Source organism: Apus apus, chromosome 20, assembly GCF_020740795.1.
Source record: "Apus apus isolate bApuApu2 chromosome 20, bApuApu2.pri.cur, whole genome shotgun sequence".
Classification (NCBI taxonomy): domain Eukaryota; kingdom Metazoa; phylum Chordata; class Aves; order Apodiformes; family Apodidae; genus Apus; species Apus apus.
In genome coordinates, this window is record NC_067301.1 from 5,897,781 (window position 1) to 5,917,547 (window position 19,767).

The 19,767-nt window shown below is 61.2% G+C and overlaps 3 protein-coding genes across 7 annotated transcripts; 2 read left to right on the forward strand and 1 right to left on the reverse strand.

Moving 5' to 3' along the window:
• The first annotated feature begins 1,343 nt into the window (after positions 1-1,343).
• On the forward strand, positions 1,344-6,791 carry EFHD2 (EF-hand domain family member D2). 3 transcript variants are annotated; one of them, XM_051637132.1, is made up of 4 exons: positions 1,344-1,548; positions 4,671-4,818; positions 4,972-5,106; positions 5,882-6,791. In XM_051637132.1, exons 1-4 carry the CDS (start codon positions 1,355-1,357, stop codon positions 6,014-6,016), a joined length of 612 nt encoding a protein of 203 aa, XP_051493092.1. In that variant the 5' UTR covers positions 1,344-1,354; the 3' UTR covers positions 6,017-6,791. The 3 variants fall into 3 exon arrangements, with proteins under 3 accessions (XP_051493092.1, XP_051493093.1, XP_051493091.1); XM_051637133.1 differs by lacking the exon at positions 1,344-1,548 and adding an exon at positions 2,403-2,449; XM_051637131.1 differs by lacking the exon at positions 1,344-1,548 and adding an exon at positions 3,281-3,536.
• Positions 6,792-7,460: 669 nt separating this feature from the next.
• LOC127392780 (chymotrypsin-C-like) lies at positions 7,461-10,881 on the forward strand. The gene is made up of 8 exons (XM_051637126.1): positions 7,461-7,828; positions 7,937-8,028; positions 8,117-8,214; positions 8,308-8,433; positions 9,576-9,712; positions 9,795-9,940; positions 10,579-10,728; positions 10,824-10,881. Exons 1-8 carry the CDS (start codon positions 7,789-7,791, stop codon positions 10,839-10,841), a joined length of 807 nt encoding a protein of 268 aa, XP_051493086.1. The 5' UTR covers positions 7,461-7,788; the 3' UTR covers positions 10,842-10,881.
• Positions 10,882-12,719: 1,838 nt separating this feature from the next.
• On the reverse strand, positions 12,720-19,758 carry CASP9 (caspase 9). Of its 3 annotated transcripts, XM_051637117.1 has the most exons (10): positions 19,613-19,758; positions 18,749-18,968; positions 18,056-18,124; positions 17,852-17,883; positions 16,855-17,031; positions 15,604-15,693; positions 14,456-14,603; positions 13,846-14,025; positions 13,552-13,661; positions 12,720-13,243 (listed from the first exon to the last, which is right to left on the reverse strand). In XM_051637117.1, the coding sequence occupies exons 1-10, from the start codon at positions 19,742-19,744 to the stop codon at positions 13,151-13,153; spliced, it is 1,251 nt and encodes a 416-aa protein (XP_051493077.1). In that variant the 5' UTR covers positions 19,745-19,758; the 3' UTR covers positions 12,720-13,150. The 3 variants fall into 3 exon arrangements, with proteins under 3 accessions (XP_051493077.1, XP_051493078.1, XP_051493079.1); XM_051637118.1 differs by lacking the exon at positions 16,855-17,031; XM_051637119.1 differs by lacking the exons at positions 17,852-17,883; positions 18,056-18,124; positions 18,749-18,968; positions 19,613-19,758 and adding an exon at positions 17,180-17,565.
• Between the last annotated feature and the right edge of the window lie 9 nt (positions 19,759-19,767).

The window sequence follows — 19,767 nt, forward strand, 5'->3', positions numbered from 1 at the left end:
GTGGGGCAGGGACAGCTCCAGCACACGTTGCCCCTGCAGCCACTCTGCACCAGGCTGGGCTGAGTCCTCTGCAGGTCAGCTGGGATGTTTTGTGGGGGCTCTTTCACATGATCTTTGAGGTCCCTTCCAACCCAAACCGTTCTGCTGGATCTCTCTTGGGCCAAGGCATGACCTCGTGTGCCTGTGTGGGTTGCACGTGCTGAGGTCAGCCTGTCCCCCCGTGCTGTGGGCATCTTCTGAGGGCTCACCTGGTGATCCCAGGCTGGTCTGTGGAATGTTGAGGCTGCCCCATCCCTGGCAGTGTTGAAGGGCAGGTTGGATGGGGCTTGGAGCAACCTGGGCTGGTGGGACGTGTCCCTGCCCATGCAGGGGGGTTGGATCTAGATGATCCTTAAGGTCCCTTCCACCCCAACCAGGCTGGGACTCGATGTGATGTTCATCCACCCCCACCCAAGCCCCGGTAGCTGCTGGATGGAGCTGGAAGGGCAGTGCAGGTGTCCGGGGGTTGATCCAGAATCCCCTTCCCATCCCTTCCTCCTCAGGAATAACACCTGCATCCCGGGAGGGGGGGGCGGGGAGAGATCCCACCAGCCGCTGACCTCGGGGAGGGGCTGATGGGGGGGGGGGCTGCACCAGAACCCCCCCCCCTGTGCCCCGCAGCCCCCTGGGGGGGGTGGGTGGGCGCATGGGGGGCGGCTCTGGGGTGGCACCAAACCCCCCCCGTGCCCCGCAGCCCCCTCGGGGGGTGGGTGGGCACATGGGGGGCAGCTCTGGGGTCGCACCAAACCCCCACCTTGCCCCGCAGCCCCCTCGGGGGGTGGGTGGGCACACGGGGGGCGGCTCTGGGGTGGCACCAGAACCCCCCCGTGCCCTGCAGCCCCCTCGGGGCTGGGGCGGGTGGGCACATGGGGGACGGCTCTGGGGTGGCACCAAACCCCCCCCCCCCACACCCGGTGCCCTGCAGCCCCCTCGGGGGGTGGGTGGGCACATGGGGGGTGGCTCTGGGGTGGCACCAAACCCCCCCACACACACCCCGTGCCCCGCAGCCCCCTCGGGGAGTGGGTGGGCACATGGGGGGCGGCTCTGGGGTGGCACCAAACCCCCCCCGTGCCCCGCAGCCCCCTCGGGGGGTGGGTGGGCACACGGGGGGCGTCTCTGGGGTGGCACCAAACCCCCCCACACACACCCCGTGCCCCGCAGCCCCCTCGGGGCTGGGGCGGGTGGGCACATCGGGGGCGGCTCCGGGCGGTCCCGGGGCAGGGCCAGCCCGGTCGGGGGGCTTCGTGCCGCCCACCCCCCGGCTCCCGCGGCTGCGGGGCGGAGCGGAGCGGGGCGGAGCGGCCATCCGGGCGCCATGGCGGCTGCGGAGGAGCTGGCGGGGCGGCGGGGCCGGGGGGCTGAGCCGGGACCGGCACCGGGCAGCCCGGCGGGGGTCCGGGCTGGGCTGGAAGGTTCTCCCGGAGGTGGTCGCCGCGTCTTTAGCCCCGCCGGGGAGTTCCGCGAGTTTTCTCGCCGACAGCTCCGCGATATGGAAAGGCTCTTCCGACAGTGAGTGACGGAGGGGAGAGGGGTTTGGGGATGGGGGGGAAACCTGGGGGGGATCGTCGGGGCCCGGCTGGGGGAACCCGCCGGCATCGCCGCTGTTGCTGGGGTCCGCTCCGGTCCCTGTGCCCCCGGGTTGGCAGGAGGGACCCCCGGCTTCTTCCAGGAGGGACCCCCGGCTCCTTGCAGGAGGGACCCCCGGCTTCTTCCAGGAGGGACCCCCAGCTCCTTGCAGTTGGGACCCTCAGGACCCCCGGCTTCTTGCAGGAAAGACCCCCAGGACCTCCTTGCAGGAGGTTTTCCCTCTCTCCACCCCCAGCTCTTTCCAGGAGGGATGGCTGGGACGTCTCCCCTGCCCCTTGCAGGAGGGATCCCAGGGACTCCCCACCCCCCGTCTCCCCAGCACCTCGCAGGAGGGATGCCAAGGACCCCTTCCCCCTGCTCCTTCCGCACCCCCAAACCCTTGCGGAAGGGACCCCGTGTCCCCCCTCCCCTGGGAAGGAAGGACCGCGGCACCTTGTGCGGAGGCCGGGGAAGGGGGGGGGGGGGTGGAAGGTACCGCAAGGGACCCCTGCGTTCCCCCTGCCGCAGCACCCAGGGACCCCCGCTCCTCTGCCAGCGTGGGCAGGCAGCGTGTCCCCAGCATCCCTGGCCACGCTGCGTGTCCCCAGCATCCCTGGCCACCCTGCGTGTCCCCAGCATCCCTGGCCACCCTGCGTGTCCCCAGCATCCCTGGCCACCCTGCGTGCCACCACAGGCGGTGGAGCGTGACTCTGGGAGTTCAGCCCCCGGCCCTGGGGATGAGATGGGGGGGGGAAGAAGGCTGGCAGCGAGCCCCGAGCCCTGGAAATTTCCAGGGGGAGACAGAAATCAGGATGATTCCGACCGTGGTCACGCCAGGATGCGCGTGAGTAGCCGGGGGGCGAGTGGGATGGCCCGGAGCGTCCCCGCAGAGCCCGCTGCGGGCTGGGCGTTTTGTGCAGGAAGGGCTGGAGGTGGCAAAGGCAGGGCTGGGGGGCCGGGGTGGCCCCTCGGCACGGCCGGGGGGCCGGGATGGTCCCTGGGCACAGCCAGCTCCGGAGGGGAATCATCTGCGTCACGGGGCTGTGTGGTCCCTCTTGGGTATGGCTCAAATAGAAGGGGATGGAGGCAGCAAGCCCTGAAGTGCAGGTTGAGGGGGGCTGTTTGTGGTGCAGGTATTCCCTCCTGGTACCCCCGGCAGTGCCAGGAGCCCCCCACTGTTCCGTGTGTGTTCCCCAAGGACTGTCGCTCCATCCTCCTGGACTGCAGTAGAAGGGAGCTGCAGCGGGGGGGGGGGGGGGGCTATTCTTGGGGTCCCCAGGGGAAGAACTGCAGCTGGAGGATCATGATGGGCACCCAGGGGTGCTCCAGGGATGGTGGTGGCAGGGGGGTGGCCGTGGTGGGTGAAGCAGATGGGTTGGCTGTGCCACCTGCAGTGTCTGGAGCTGCAGCAAAAGGAGCAGTGATGGGGCTGCTGGGCAGCCCTGGGGGGCTGGGAGCTGTTGGGGGGGGGTCTCCCGAGGGTTGGGTGCTGTCACACCAAGCCCTGCCACTGCTGATGTCCTCGTGATGTGACAACACGTCTGCAGAGGGGAAAGCAAGGGGGGGAAGGGGTTTTGCTCTGGAGGATGTTGCCTTTTGGGAGCAGAGGGAGGGCAGCGTCCCTGGCCGTCAGAGGGGAGCTGGGGGGTGGCTCACACAGGATGAGGTTGCAGGGACGTGCTAGGAAACGTGCCACCTCACTGAGAAACCCTTGGAGTGATGCTCCAGGGTGGGTCTTGGAGGCAGAAAGTGTGGTGGGGTCTGCTCCTCCAGCCCCTGCTCCTGGTGCAGCAGCAGGCAGGGGGGAGCAGGGCCAGCCCTGCCTTGGGGTTTGGGGGCCAGCCCTGCTTTGGGGCCCCCAGCAGCACAGAAGAGCAGGAAGGCACCTCTTGTGACACAGGCAGAGCAGACCACAGCAGAGAGAGGAACCAGTGAGTCATGGACCTGCAGCACAGTGCTGGGGAGCGTGGGGCTCTGCAGGGCTGCAGCCGCTCAGGCAGGCCAGGGAAGAGATGCAAACTGGGTCTGGGGGGGTTGCACTGGGTCTGGGGGGGTTGCACTGGGTCTGGGGGGTTGCAGCTGGGTCTGGGGGGTTGCACTGGGTCTGGGGGGTTGCAGCTGGATCTGGGGGGTTGCAGCTGGGTCTGGGGGGTTGCACTGGGTCTCACCTACATCTGCTCTGCTCCGGGACATGTCACAGAGGCTGCTTCTTGCTCCCACAGCCATGGCTGGGAAGGGTGAGGTGGGAGCAGGGAACCATGCAGGGATCATAGATGGGTTTGGGTGGAAGGGACCTTAAAGATCATCTAGATCCAACCCCCTGCACGGGCAGGGACACCTCCCACCAGCCCAGGCTGCTCCAAGCCCCATCCAACCTGCCCTTCAACACTGCCAGGGATGGGGCAGCCACAGCTTCCCTGGGCAACCTGGGCCAGGGTCTCACCAGGGATGTGCCCACATCTCTTGGCCAAGCCCAGGTGTCTGGCCAGGGCTGGAGCTTGGACACCGAGGGGCTCTGGACAGGTGGGATCTGTCACCTTGGGGTGACACGGGGGGAGGTGGCTGCACCAGGTGGGCTCTTGATCACCACGGTCAAATGGGTGAGGGCTACTAGGAGCACCTGTGTGGTTGCCAAAGCCCTGGGAGCTGGATGAGGTGCTGGCTCTGCCAAGAGAAAGATGGTTGTGGCCAAGAGGTGCTGGAGGGAGCAGCACCTGGTGGGCTCTGCACCTTGGTCCCGTGTAGCAGCCGAGGGCAGCGTGTGCCCAGGCTCCTGGCACAGGGAGCCAGCAGCAGGGTTGGCAGCTCCTGGGGCTTCTGCTGCCAAGTGCTGTAGGAAGCAGAAGTGATCCAGGATGATGCTCTGGGGGCTGTTAGTGGTTCACCAGCAGCTTCCCGTGGTCTGGCAAGTGGCCCGAGATGGTTGGTGATGATCCTTGTCATTCCCTCCTCCCTCCACCAGCCTGCGTGGGCACAGGGTGGGGGGCTCACAGAGGGGCTGGTGTGGGGGTCCGTGCCCTCTGTGCCCCACGAGGATGTGACAGGATTATCCCTCCATCCCTCAGGTACGACGCAGGAAAGGATGGTTTCATTGACCTGATGGAGCTGAAGCTGATGATGGAGAAGCTGGGGGCACCACAGACACACCTGGGCCTGAAGAACATGATCAAGGAAGTGGATGAAGACCTGGACAGCAAGCTCAGCTTTCGGGAGGTGAGGAGATAGGTGGGTCCTTGGTGGCAGCAGGGGGTGATGGCAGCAGCACGGTCCTGCTGTGTCACCCTGGGCTGGAGTTAAGAAGGTCGGGAGGGAGCCATGGTGGCTTTGAGGTCCCAGAGGAGCTGATGCCAATGTCTGTCCTCACAGTTCCTGCTGATTTTCCGGAAGGCAGCAGCAGGTGAGCTGCAGGAGGACAGTGGGCTGCACGCCCTGGCCCGGCTCTCCGAGATTGATGTCTCCACGGAGGGGGTGAAAGGTGCCAAGAACTTCTTTGAGGCCAAGGTGAGCCAAGTGCTAGGACAGGAGAGGTCCCAACGCAGGACAGTGATGCAAGGAGGGTGGCTTGGTGGGGACGATGGGTGGGCAGGAGGTGGAGATGGGGTGGGCAGGAGATGTTGGGGTGGGCAAGAGATGTTGGGTTGGGGAAGAGATGTTGGGGTGGGCAGGAGGTGGAGATGGGGTGGGCAGGAGGTGGAGATGGGGTGGGCAGGAGGTGGAGATGGGGTGGGCAGGAGGTGGAGATGGGGTGGGCAGGAGATGTTGGGGTGGGCAGGAGGTGGAGATGGGGTGGGCAGGAGATGTTGGGGTGGGGAAGAGATGTTGGGGTGGGGAAGAGATGTTGGGGTGGGCAGGAGGTGGAGATGGGGTGGGCAGGAGATGTTGGGGTGGGCAGGAGGTGGAGATGGGGTGGGCAGGAGATGTTGGGGTGGGGAAGAGATGTTGGGGTGGGCAGGAGGTGGAGATGGGGTGGGCAGGAGGTGGTGGGGTGGGCAGGAGGTGGAGATGGGGTGGGGAGGAGATGTTGGGGTGGGGAGGAGATGTTGGGGTGGGGAAGAGATGTTGGGGTGGGCAGGAGGTGGAGATGGGGTGGGCAGGAGGTGGTGGGGTGGGGAAGAGATGTTGTGGTGGGGAAGAGATGTTGGGGTGGGCAGAAGGTGGAGATGGGGTGGGCAGGAGGTGGAGATGTTGGGGTGGGCAGGAGGTGGAGGTGTTGGAGTGGGCAGCAGGGCTTGGTGGAGGTCTCGGGGGGCCCAGCCAGCCGTGCCACCACCCGCAGGCTCAGGCCATCCACGAATCCAGCCGCTTTGAGGAGGAGATCAAGGCAGAGCAGGAGGAGAAGAAGAAGCAGGCTGAGGAGCTGAAGCAGAGGAAGGCAGCCTTCAAGGAGCTGCAATCCACCTTCAAGCAGTGACCGGGCTGGGCAGGACTGGAACGTGGTGCCCGGGGGCCGGGAATACCGGGAATGCTGTGTGTGCCGGGTGGTGTGGGAGCACTGCCCGGGGCTCCCCGAAGAGGAGAGGGCTCCGGGCACAGCCTGGTCAGCCCCAGCTCCCCCCCCTGCTCTGCTGTCTGTAGGTGTTATTCGTGCCCCCCCCCCAGCATCTCCCCACCCTTCCCCGAGGGGCAGCAGCGCCCTGACCCCTGCCCACGGCTGCCCCGGGGGTTGTTGCCACCAAGGGGGCCATGCCTGGATGACTGTCCCCCGCCCCGGGACAGCTGTTCCCCAGGATGACTGTTCCCCAGGATGACTGTTCCCCAGGATGACTGTCCCCACGTCGCTGCCAGGGTTGCAGGGCAGGGGGTGGCCCGGGTGGGGGTCAGGGTGGCCGTGGTGCCTGTGGGTGCTGCCACCTGTGGCTGATTCACACCTCGAGGCTCATGCCAAAAAAACCTGTGTGTGTGTCTGTGTGTGTGTCTGTGTGTGTGCAGGGGGTACAACCCCCCCAGCCCCCCCTTACCTGCATCTATTTTGGTCCAAGAGGCAGGGACAGGCTCCCCAAGTCATTCCATGGTTTGGCAGTGGGTGGAGGCTCCCGTGGCTGTGGGTGCTGTAAGAGGTGTCTCTGTCCTGCCCCCCAACACCGTGTCCCACCCCCCCCCTTGTGGTTCCCAGGGATTGTGGTTTGGTTTTGGTGGTTCGTTTGGTTTTTTTAATTTGGATCCCAAATAAATATTATCTTTCGTAAGGGTGCTGGGTGCCTGGGGGGGGCTGAGGTGGGGAAGGGGCTTGGGTGGGGGGGAGGGAGCCTGCTGGGGGTCAGGGTCTGGCTGGGGGTAGCTGGATGTGGCTGCTGGAGCTGGAATTTTCCAGGTAGGTGGTGGGGAAGAGGGAGGAGCTGCAGCTGGGACAGCAGCATGGGAGGTGACAGGGCTGGGTCCAGGTGTGTTATCACAGGGCTTGGAAGGGACCTTAAAGATCATCTAGATCCAACCCCTCTGCCATAGGCAGGGACACCTCCCACCAGCCCAGGCTGCTCCAAGCCCCATCCAACCTGCCCTTCAACACTGCCAGGGATGGGGCAGCCACAGCTTCCCTGGGCAACCTGGGCCAGGGTCTCACCACCCTCACAGCCAAGAATTTCCTCCTCATGTCCAACCTCCATCTCCCCTCTCCCAGTTTTAATCCATCCCCCTCATCCCATCCCTCCCTGCCCTTGTCCAAACTCCCTCCCCAGCTTATCAGAGGTGTTTGTCATCCTGCTGGCACCTGCCAAGGGGCTGGCACCTCTGGCCCCTGGTCACCTGAAGGGTTTTGGCCGGGACTTGGCCACTTGGAACTTGAGATAAGGGGACCTTGGCCCTGTGGGGGTGGGGGTCTGGGGAGGGGGCACATCCTGGGGGGCCCAGCGCTGGAGGTTGAGGTGCAGTGGGGCTGCTGAGCATCCTATGTAGAGGAGCTGCCCACCAGCTGCCTCAAGAAGGACCCTTCCTGTCCCCCAAGAGGGACCCTTCCTGCCCCGCAGTGTCCCCACCGTGTCACATCACGGTGCCAACACCTGAGGGGCAGATGTGACCGTTCCCAGGCAGGATGGGTGAGGTTTCCCCCCCCACCCCAGACCCCCCAGCGTGGGACGATCACCAGGTGCTGGTGGCAGAAGAGGTGCCACCAAGGTCCCCCTGATGGCGATGGGTGCTATAAGAAGGGGGTGACAGCCTCACCACAGCACCCCGAGACTGCCAACCATGCTGGGAGCTGTGTGTCTTGCCCTGCTGCTGGGCTACGGTGGGTTGAGGGGAGGGGACTGGGGGGGGGACAGGAGGGGACCCCAGCTCCTGCAGTGTCCCCAGGCACTGGCAAGTGGCTGATGTCCCTTTGCCTGGTGTCCCACAGCCTACGGATGCGGCCAGCCGGCCGTGCCACCACAGTTGGACACCCGGGTGGTGGGTGGTGAAGATGCCAAGCCCCACAGCTGGCCGTGGCAGGTAATGAGGGGCTGGGGGGTGGGACAGGGAGGGGGGCAGGGAACACCCCTGCTGTGACACTGTGTGTGTCCCCCCCCACCCCGGGCAGATCTCCCTGCAGTACAGCCGCTCCGGGGAATGGCGCCACACCTGCGGGGGGACCCTCATTGCCCCCCAGTGGGTGCTGACAGCTGCCCACTGCATCAGGTGGGTGCTGGGGGGTCTGGGGTGGGGAGGTGGGGGGAGAAGGAGTTCCTGGGGGCTGATATCCCTGCTCTTCCCCCCCCCCCACCCCGGCAGCTCTGGCAGGACGTACCGCGTGATGCTGGGCAAGCAGGACCTGTCGGTGGAGGACGAGCCCGGCTCGCTGGCCGTGGGCGTGGAGAAGACCATCGTGCATGAGAAGTGGAACTCCCTGCTGGTCATGTAAGGGGTGGGAAGGTGGCAGGGGTGGGCAGGAGGGCATCATGGCTCTGGGTCCTCCGTCCCCGTAGATCCAGGTGGGCGTCCCCCCCCTCCCCATGGCTCAGGGTCTCTGGGATCCTCCATCCCCACGGCTCAAGGTTCTCTGTCCTCACAGCTTGAGGTCTCCCATCCCCACAGCTCGGGATCCTCAGAGCCCATGGCTCGAGGTCCCCTGTCCCCACGACTTGGGATCACCTGTCCTCACAGACCAAGGTCTCCCATCCCCATGACTTGGGATGGGATCCTCAGTCCCAAAGGCTGGAGGTCCCCCATTCCCATGACCCGTGGTTCTCACTGCCCACAGCTTGAGATCCCCCATCCCCATAGCTCCAAGTCCCCCATGCCCATGGCTTGGAGGACTCCTGTCCCCATGGCTTGGAGGTCCCCCATCCCCATGACTTGAAGTCCCCATGGCTCCAAGTCCCCCAGCCCCATGGCTTGGAGGTCCCCCATCCCCATGACTTGAAGTCCCCCATCCCCATGGCTTGAAGGACCATGGCTCCAAGTCCCCCAGCCCCATGGCTTGGATGTCCCCCATCCCCATGGCTCGAAGGACCCCTATCCCCACGGCTCCAAGTCTCCCATTCCCATGTCTTGGAGGACCCCTGTCCCATGGCTTGGAGGAACCCTGTCCCCATGGTTTCAAGTCCCCCACTCCCATGGCTTGTAGGACCCCCATTCCCATGGCTTGGATATGCCCCATCCCTGTGGCTCCAAGTCCTCCATCCCCATGGCTTGGAAGTCCCCCATTCCCATGTCTTGGAAGACCCCTGTCCCATGGCTTGGAGGAACCCTGTCCCCATGGCTCCAAGTCCCCCACTCCCATGGCTCGTAGGACCCCCATCCCCATGGCTTGGAAGTCCCCCATCCCCATGGCTCCAAGTCCCCCATCCCCATGGCTTGGAGGACCCCCATCCCCATGGCTCCAAGTCCCCTATCCCCATGGCTTGGAGGACCCCCATCCCCATGGCTCCAAGTCCCCCACTCCCATGTCTTGGAGGACCCCTGTCCCCATGACTTGGAGGAACCTTGTCCCATGGCTTGGAAGTCCCCCATCCCCGTGGCTCCAATCCCCCACTCCCATGGCTCCACTCTCCCCACAGCAACGACATCGCCCTGATCAAGCTGGAGGAGGAGGTGGAAGAGACTGAGACCATCCAGGCCGCCTGCCTGCCCCCCGCGGGGCTGATCCTGGAGAACGACTATCCCTGCTACGTCACCGGCTGGGGACGCCTCAAGAGTGAGCAGGAGCTCCCCAGGGGAGTCCCCGGGGTGGGGGGGTTGCTGTGGGCACGGGGAGTGAGGTGTGTCTGTCTTTGCAGCCAACGGGCCCCTGCCCGACGTCCTGCAGCAGGCTCTGCTGCCCGTGGTGGACCATGAGACCTGCACCCAGCGCGACTGGTGGGGCAGCCTGGTGAGGGCCACCATGGTGTGTGCTGGGGGCGACGGCGTCCGCTCCGGCTGCAACGTGAGTGCTGGGGCAGGGGCTGGGGAGGGGTGGGTTAGACTCACAGAATCGTGGAGTGGTTTGGCTTGGAAGGGTCCTTAAAGATCACCTAGATCCAACCCCCTGCATGAGCAGGGACACCTCCCACCAGCCCAGGTTGCTCCAAGCCCCATCCAACCTGCCCTTCAACACTGCCAGGGATGGGGCAGCCACAGCTTCCCTGGGCAACCTGGGCCAGGGTCTCACCACCCTCACAGCCAAGACCTTCCTCCTCATGTCCAACCTAAGCCTCCCCTCTCCCAGTTTCAATCCATTCCCCCTCATCCCCCTGCCCTTGTCCCAAGCCCCTCCCCAGCTTTCCTGGAGCCCCTTCAGGCACTGGAAGCTGCTCTAAGGTCTCCCTGGAGCCTTCTCTTCTCCAGGCTGAACACCCCAACTCTCCCAGCCTGGCTCCAGAGCAGAGCTGCTCCAGCCCTCCCATCATCTCTGTGGCTTCCCCTGGATTTGCTCCCAGCTTTGGCAGGGGTGGGCAGTGCGGGGCTGAGGGAAGGGCAGGAGGAATAGGAGCTGGAGCCAGGCTGGTGGGGGGCAGGGCAGTGGGGTGGCCAGGAGCAGGTGTTGAGCTGGGCAGGGGGAATTGATTTGGTGTGTCTGGGCAGGGGGACTCGGGTGGCCCCCTGAACTGCCAGCGGGAGGGGCTCTGGGAGGTCAACGGCATCGTCAGCTTCGGCTCCGGCTGGAGCTGCAACATGGCCAAGAAACCAACCGTCTTCACCCGGGTGTCTGCCTACATCGACTGGATCAACGAGGTGAGAACCCACTCCTTTCCCTTCCCGTGGAGGGGCTGGCCATGTTGTCCCCTTGTGTCCCCCTCCCAAGCCCCACCGTGTCTTCTTCTTGGCAGAAAATGAGCGAGAACTGAGGAGACGGCAACACGTCCTGAGGGTGATAAAGGCTGAAGTGCTGAGCTGGTCTCTGTGTCCTGCTGGTTATTTGGGGGGGATCTGGGGGCAGAATTGTGGGGAGGAAATGCCTGGGGCTGTGTCTGGGGATGTTCAGCCCTTGTGCTTGGGAAAGAAGCTCAAGTTGTGGTGTGGGAGTGGTTGGGGTCCCAGGGAGGTGGAGGTGGAACCATCCCCCCCCCCCATGTGCCCCCACTTGTGGGAAGGGAGAGGTGGGAGCCAGGTCTGTGGCACCAGGGGGCTGGAGGTTTGGCTGGGGTTCAGCTTGGGGGGGTGGTCCTGGCTGGTCCCTGGGGGGCTGTTAAGGAAGCTGGTTGAACCTGGGTAGGTCTCAGGATGCTTCTTTAGGTGGACTTGGCTGGTTCTGGGATGTCTCAAGGGATCGTGCTGGTACTTGAGGCTTCTTAAGGACAACCAGTTTGGTTAACTGGGGGGGCTTGAGAGGGGGTTGCTTGGTCCTGGGGGGCTTGAGAGAGCCTGGTTGGAGCTGGGGTGCTCAGGAACTGCACAGGGTTGCCAGCCCCAGCACCTGCACTGCAGCCCAGAACCCAAATGTCTCACCATGGATCTTCCACCATCCCTGAGGGGGGTTCAGTGGCTGCAGGTCCCTGGGATGGGGGTGATGGGGGGAGATGTGGGGTTTATCAGGGAAAGGGGTGGCCATGATGATGGGAGGGAGAGGTGAAGAGGCTGCCTTGGAGTTGCAGAGCAGCCCACCCTGGTTGTTCTGTGGTGGCTGCTGGAGGATGATGAGCAGAGATGGACAGTGATGGATGGAGACACCTCGAGCTCAACAGGGGACATGACAGAGGGTGAAGCTGCCACCAGCCCCAGCAGGGACTCCAGCACCAGACCATGGAGCCACATCAGCACCAGGCCTGGGGAGGCCACCAGGAGCACCTGAATCCCAGCTTGATTAGCTCTGTCACCTGCCTCAGTGTCACCCATGGCAGTGACACGCCCCTCCCAAGAGATGAAGGGTTAGAGGCAGGTGACACTGGTGCAGTTAAAACAAGATGTCTCCTGACAGAAGGTCATCTCCTTGAGAGAGGGAGTGGCCCGAGGTGTCAGGGCCTGTGCAGATGACAGGGGAGCACCTCAAGGCCAGCAGGACAGTGACAGGTCCTGAGGATCATCCCTGCAGCTTTAGCACCTGATCAATGTCACTGACTGGCTTAGAGAGAGACCTGTAGCTTCTTTGAAACTCACCCAAGCAGGTTCAACCCAACTGATCACCCAAACCTTACACCTGGTACCCTGTGTTGTCAAGAAAAAGTTGTTAATTCCTAATACATTTGGGTTAAAAACTAGTATTGATGTTTGGTAACTCCTACCTGCAAGTTTTTAGACACAACCTCCTTTGACTGAGCTCTGAGTGTCACCAGGACACAAGTTTCTTGTCACCTTTAACAACTGCAAGGACCTGCAGCAGGAACAGTGAGAATGTCACTTCCAAGCTGTGTCCCACTCCAACCAACCACACCCCCAAAGTGCCCCCCCAGCCCTGACCTGCCCCCCCTGTCCCAAGCCCTCAGAATTCCTGACCCAAACCCATCACCACAGCAGCTGAGCAGGGCAAGTGCTTTAACTCAGCTCTGATATTCCAAGGAATTCTCCCAGTTTCCTGCTGTAAATCCTTGTTTCCAGGCTGGGTGCTCAGCCAGTGGTGGAGCATTCCCAAGGTTAGGAATGCTACCAGGGACAGCAGGGAGCTAAAACATGACTGAAGCAAGACTTTCCCTGCTCTTCCCACCTGAGAGAAGCCTTCAGGAGGCAAGGGCAGGCACCAGAGGAACACACAAGGAAACCCAACAAAGAAGATCATCTTTTCTTTCTTCTTCTTTTTTTTCATGGCATTTTATTGAAAAAGAGAAAGAATCAATTGCAAAAATCCTTCTGTTCCATTTAAAGGCCAGAACTGGATTCCACCAATAGGTTATCCCAGCACTAAAGGACACAAACATCACCAACATGGTCACTGGAGGTTGAGCACAGTGTGTCCTGGCAACCTGAAGGTGCTTCTTCCAGGAGCACAGTGGATCTGGGCCAGCAAAGGAGCTTCCTGAACCATCCCTGCTCCACCCCAACCCTTCCCTGGGGACACAGCACCAACCTCCATCTCCTCTTGCTTTCACACATCACATTTCTCAAGGCAGAACATCTCACCAAGACAGACAAAGGCCACCAGGAGCATCAAGGCCGAGTCGTGATGGGCGCTGGTGCCACCCAGACGTGATTGTCCCACCTGGTGGGACCTGGGAACCCAGGGTCATTTACACCTGAAGAAGAACTTTTTCCGGAGGAAGTTGAAACATCCTGGGATCTGCTTGTACTTGCCCTTGGCAGAGACAGCATGTGCCACCTGAGAAGAGAGGGAGAGCAAGTGAAGAGCTTTTCCAGGGCACAGCTTCTTGTGGGAAGCAAGGCAGGAGAGGGAACATGGGATGGAAGAGCTGGGAGGTCTCCTAAAAGGAGACCTTTTTCCCAGCAAAACCAAAGGGGACTTGAGGGGCCTTTCAAGAAACTCTATGGATACCACTGCTGCTTCCAGCAGGTACTTCTCAGAGTGAGCCACAAACTCCCTCTTTCCCTTTGGGTGTTTATTTGGAAGCAAATTCCCTTTCCACCCGTTTTCCTCCAGATACACCCCTCATTTCTCCAGGATCATACCCTCAGTAACATGTTCAGCAGGTCCTCTGAAGGGGCATACTGCTCCAGCACACTGTCCAGAGTTTCCACATACCACGAGCCACTTGAGGCCTCCCTCCAGGAGACAAAACCTTCAGAGAAAGGATGAGAATGTCACTGCTGAAGGTTCTCACCTCACCACGTAACTGCCACCCCTAGGCTGACATCTCCAAAGGAGCCTGCTGTCCCTCGCTGCCCCACCCTTTGGCTGTGAAGCTCCCAAGTTTTTTGATCATTGCCCTGTACCCAGGAAAGGATTGGCATGGGTTGTCTCACCTGGAAAAGTTGAGTAGGAGACCAAGATGTCACTGGGTGTGGGCAAACTGGCTACAGCATCAGGCTCGTCCACGTTACCTGCTGGAGGCTGAAAAGGAGTCGCGTCCGACTCCGAAGAACCTCCAGGAGCTTCATCTCCAGGGGGATCAGAGTCCACCACAAAGCCTCGATCCCTTTGTTCTGCAAAAAAGCAGGAAGAAACAGGCCCTGAAATCCACCTTTCCCGTGTCCCCAGCACCTCTCAACACCCTCCAGAAAGAACAGATGGAAAAAGTAACGTCAAATAAAAACCAGACCAAGATTTTCGGCCCTTTCAGCTGCGCTGCTGGAGGTGGAGCCTTGGTCTGTGCTTCCCCACCAACCTTGTGGCTGAAGGCCTGGAGCAGCCAGTTGGTGTGCTGGTAATTCTCTCCTTTTCCCACATCCCTACCAAGCAGAAGGACCATTCCAGCAGACCCAAATCACTCCAAGATGTGGCCAAGAGTAAGAGAAGATAGATGGAGAAACAGGCAATGAACAAACAAAAGAACCAAATCCCAAGCTAAACCATCTCCAAAGCCTCCTGAGACCCACTGGCTGATCTGCTTTGGGAGCTAAAACAAAGAGTCACCTCCACCACAGGCCTGGATGAAGAAGAGTTTGGGTTTTCCTCTCAAACTCGGGCAATGGGACCCAGTGAAATAGTTCACAATCTTTTCGATTGGAATGGGTTTTCCATCCGTTCCGAAAACGCCTCCAGGAAACTGAATATGGCTGGTCTGCAAGAGGAAAATCCAGGAGCTAGTGATGTGGCAGGAGAGACCAGCTCCAAGGAAGCCTTCTTCTGCCCAGGTCCTCTCCCTTCTGCCTCTTTGTGACCTGAAGTCACCAGAACAAATCTGACTTTGCCGTGTCTGTGCGGATGCACACGCTGGGCCAGGGGACACCCAGGAGAGATTTCCAACACTGAACCCCAACAATCCAACTCTTCCTGTTGCCCAACTCCTGTCTCACCTCTTCCAGCAACTGGGTTCTTCATCCTTTGGGACAACAGGCACACAACACACACCCTTTCCCTGCTAACCATAGAATTATGGAATGGGTTGGGTTGGAAGGGACCTTAAAGATCATCTAGATCCAACCCCCTGCATGGGCAGGGACACCTCCCACCAGCCCAGGCTGCTCCAAGCCCCATCCAACCTGCCCTTCAACACTGCCAGGGATGGGGCAGCCACAGCTTCCCTGGGCAACCTGGGCCAGGCTCTCACCACCCTCACAGGGAAGAATTTCCTCCTCATGTCCAACCTAAATCTCCCCTCTCCCAGTTTTAATCCCTTCCCCCTCATCCCATCCCTCCACACGCTGGTAAAGAGCTTTCCTGGAGCCCCTTCAGGTGCTCTAAGGTCTCCTTGGAGCCTTCTCTTCTCCAGGCTCTCCTCTCTTCATCCTTTGAGTCCTCTGACTTGGACAGAGGTTTTACAGCTCTCACAAGCACTGACACTACCTCTCCTCAGAAGACTTGTCCAATAGCAGCACTGGATGGGACCACATGGGAGCAGCTCCCACCTCCTTGAAGACTGCAACTCTCTGCAGAGGGCACAGCCAGCAGGTCCATCAGGACCCTGTTCTAGCAGGGGGCGCTTGGACTAGATGATCTTCAGAGGTCCCTTCCAACCCTGACCACCTTTGACTGTGACAGACCCCTGCCCTCCCAGAATGAGCCCCCTCCCTCAGGGGCAGCCCAGCTAAGGAGCCAAGGGAGCAGCAGGAGGAACCCACCTGGCACCCATGGGACAGAATGACCACGATGCAGCAGTCCAAGGTGGAGTGGTCCTGCCGTGCCAGCTTCTGCAGCTCTGAAACCATTTCCTGGGTGGAAAACCTCTGGGTCAGAGTCTTTCAAATCTACCTGGGTCACACAGCAGTGCTGGGCCCTGCTCTTGTCACTCTGTCACAGCTCAGAAGGATCCCAGCCATCCCTCTGCTGCTTCCTGCTTTCCCTCTGCACAGTAACACCCACCCCACCTCCAGCCAGGAAAAGCCACCAGCAGAGAGTGACTATTTCTGTGGTCCTGCCCTTATTTAACACTGATTGTGTTAATTACACAGGTCACAGAATCCTTCTGATTGGAAAAAGACCTTTCAGATCATCAAGTCCAACCATTAACCCAACTCTACCAAGTTCAGTGCTAACCCATGACCCTCAGCACCACATCTACAAGGCTTTGAAACACCTCCAGGAATGGGATCCAACCACCTCCCTGGGCAGTTCCAGTATTTAATTACCCTCTCAGTGAAGAAGTTTCTCCTAATATCTAATCTAAACCTGCCCTGGTGCAACTTGAGGCCATTTTCTCTTGTAGCTTGTTCCTTAATTTCTCTCCTGGCTGCCTTCTTTACCACACAGCAAAACATCTGGCACATCCCAGCCCTGGCTGTACCCAACCCACCAGAGAGCCACCAGAGAGCCACCAGAGAGCCACCAGAGAGCTACAGCCCCAGCCCTTTCCCTACAAATCACCACCAGGAATCAAAGTTCTGGTAAAAGGGTAAAAATGAGCAAGGGCCTTTCTGCTTCTGCAGTTGTGGCATGGAGATAAAATCATAAACAATCATTGAAACCCAGACTGGTTTGGGTTGGAAGGGACCTTAAAGACCATCCAGATCCAACCCCCCTGCATGGGCAGGGACACCTCCCACCAGCCCAGGTTGCTCCAAGCCCCATCCAACCTGCCCTTCAACACTGCCAGGGATGGGGCAGCCACAGCTTCCCTGGGCAACCTGGGCCAGGGTCTCACCACCCTCACAGGGAAGAATTTCTTCCCAATGTCCAACCTCAATCTCCCCTCTCCCAGTCTGAAGCCATCACCCCTTGTCCTCTCACAACAAGCCCATGTCCCAAGCCCCTCCCTTTATAAGAACCTGATTGCCTCTTCACTTCCAGCGTGCTGCTGCCATGGGGAGGAGCAACCACGGCCTCCAGAGGTTCACCTCCCACCTCTCCCAGCAGCTGGGTGTGGCTGGTCTCACCTCAGCTGTCAGGTCCCTCCGAGGCAGGAGGTGGAAGCCCAAGGACTTGAAGCGCTTCTCCAGCTTCTGGGCGTCCAGGTCGGAGCCGTCGCGCCTGGAGAGCCCCGAGGCCCTGCTGAAGGTGACGTTGTTGAGGATCAGGCAGTAGCCACAGGGGTTGGCTCGAAGCTGGTACACCTGGCAGGGACACAGCCCAGTTAAACACCCTCTTCTCTAAGAGATCTTCCACTGCCCCAGGTGTAGGGAGGGGGAGGAGGACCCGTCCTCCACACAGGCTGGTAGCAGCAGGCGAGGAACACCAAACCTCCTCCCTGGAGGACTTTACCTGCAGTGGTTGGTGGCAACTGGAAGATTCCAGGAGGTTTCCTGGGCTCTCCCCATGAGAACCCAGACAAGGAACCAGGAGAATGGGCAGACAAACCTTCCAGAAACTCAGCCCCACAGGAATTCTTACAAGGGCTTCCCAAACACCCGCAGGACGGGCCACCAGCCTCACACCTACGTGGCCAAACAGGCCACGTCCCACCCATGGGCTGCAGCTACCACAGGGCACCTCCAGACATATCCACAACATTCCCCCTTCCCTGTGCCTTTCCCAACATGCCCAACCTTCCAGTGCCTGAAGGGGCTCCAGGAAAGCTGGGGAGGGACTTTGGGAGTGATGGGATGAGGGGGAACAGATTGAAACTGGAAGAGGGGAGGTTGGACATGGGGAGGAAATTCTTTGCTGTGAGGGTGGTGAGAGCCTGGCCCAGGTTGCCCAGGGAAGCTGTGGCTGCCCCATCCCTGGCAGTGTTGAAGGGCAGGTTGGATGGGGCTTGGAGCAACCTGGGCTGGTGGGAGGTGTCCCTGCCCATGCAGGGGGTTGGATCTGGGTGATCTTTAAGGTCCCTTCCAACCCCAACCAGTCTGGGATTCCATGATTATCATTTTCCTGGTGTCTGTACCAGCTGCTTTTGCTGGGTAGGGAAAACATCTGGTCTAACCCAATACTGACCAGATCCTGGTTCCTCTTGTCAACAGCCAGACCTACAACACAGAAAGAGATGTGGTATTTAACTCTCCACACTCCACAAGACTTTATACACCTTCCTCCTAGGATTCATGTCACCCCTGATGTGTCAGTGACACGTGTGAATTCCCCCTTCCCACCCCACCACCCACATTCCATCCCTCTGGAAGAGCCTGCTCCATGGCTTACCCTGGGTCTTGGGAGGCCTGTCACTCTCAGCTTGGACAGGGATGGACAAAGGTTCAGGGAAGTTCCCACCTGTCACAACATGGGAAAGTCAGATCCCACCTTCTCCCCACTCCAATTTCACACTCTGTCCCAGTGACCCTGCTGCCCAGGGCATGACACAAAACTGTGTATCTTTGCCCCTTCCTGGAGGTTGGCAGAGTAAAAGTTTCTCCTCATGGCCACACCAGCTGGATCTGCACAGACTCAGCAGAGCACCAGATGCTGAGGACAAAGTCACTTCTCACCAAGGGACCACTGAGGTTGTCTGCAAAAATAGGGAGAATGAAGCTCCCAACACCCCAGAGCTGGAGCTTCCACCTCCCACTACTGGGAAGAAGGACATGGTCCCAGCAGCTCTTTACAGCCACCTCCACAAGCCACATTCCAGGATAATAAAAATCAGGATTTCACTGACTAGTATCCATGGCCAGAATCATAATCACAGGATCCCAGACTGGTTTGGATTGGAGGGACCTTCAAGATGATCTAGATCCAACCCCCTGCATGGACAGGGACACCTCCCACCAGCCCAGGCTGCTCCAAGCCCCATCCAACCTGCCCTTCAACACTTCCAGGGATGGAGCTGCCACAAATTTCCCCCTCTCCCAGCTGCTGTGTGCCCAGAAAACATCCATCCCCCCTCCCAACACTCACTTTCATTGTGCTTTTCTCCAGGCAGGTCCAGCGGGACAGGCTGCAGGTCCCGCAGCTGTGGTGGCACCAGAGGGAGCTCACCCTCCCCCAGCAGCAGGTCTGCCAGCTCTCCCTGCCCCGTGTCCCGCAGGATCGAGAGGAAGATGGGAAAAGCCTGTTTCCCTCGGGTCTCCAGGTCGATGAGCAGCTGCCGGGCCTGCTCTCCTCGGCTGCCGGCGCTCTGCAGGGCAGGGACACCCAGGACAAAACGTGTTCACCCCCTGCCGAGGGGTACGACCCTTCCAACCACTGCCCAGGAAGGGGAAACACGGGGATCCCCAGCCTGACCCCCCCTCCAGCCATGAGGCCCCACTGAGACAGGCAGACGTGGCCCAGCATGGGGCTGGAGGGAGGAGGGCCCCTGTCCCTAGGGGAGCACCAGGCAGCCCCCCAGCCTGTCCCCTGAGCGGGGGGCAAGGTAAGAAAGGGGTGACACCCCCGGGCCTGTCAGCAGGACACGGGGGCTCCTTCAGCCTGGCACCAGCGCGGGATGGGGACCCGAGCAGAAACCCTGGAGCCGGCTGGGGGTCGGGGACAAGAAGGGACAAGGTGAGGAGGGGGGATCTTCCACCTCGTCCCTGCGGGGGCCGAGGGCCGCTCCTGGGCCTGTCGCTGAGGGGACACCGGGGCCACCCCCCCGCGCCAGCCACCGCGGCGAGGGAACACGGGTCGGTCCCTCAGGCCGGGACACAGGGACCCTCCCCCAGGCCCCTCAGAGAGGCCACCAGGGCCGCCCCCCAGCAGGGCTGAGCAGGCCCGGGGCCTCCCTCGGGCCTATCCCCGCGACGGAGGGAAACCCGGGGCCGGCGGGTTCCCGGGCCTCACCTGGATGTCCTCGATCATGGTGCGGGTGAAGACCCCCCTGTCCCGCAGCAGGTCCCAGAGCGGCTCCACCCGCAGCGCCGCCACCAGCCGCGCCCGGCCCCGCCGCAGCGCCCGCCGCCGCCGCTCCTCCATGGCGCCGCTCTAGCCCCGCCTCG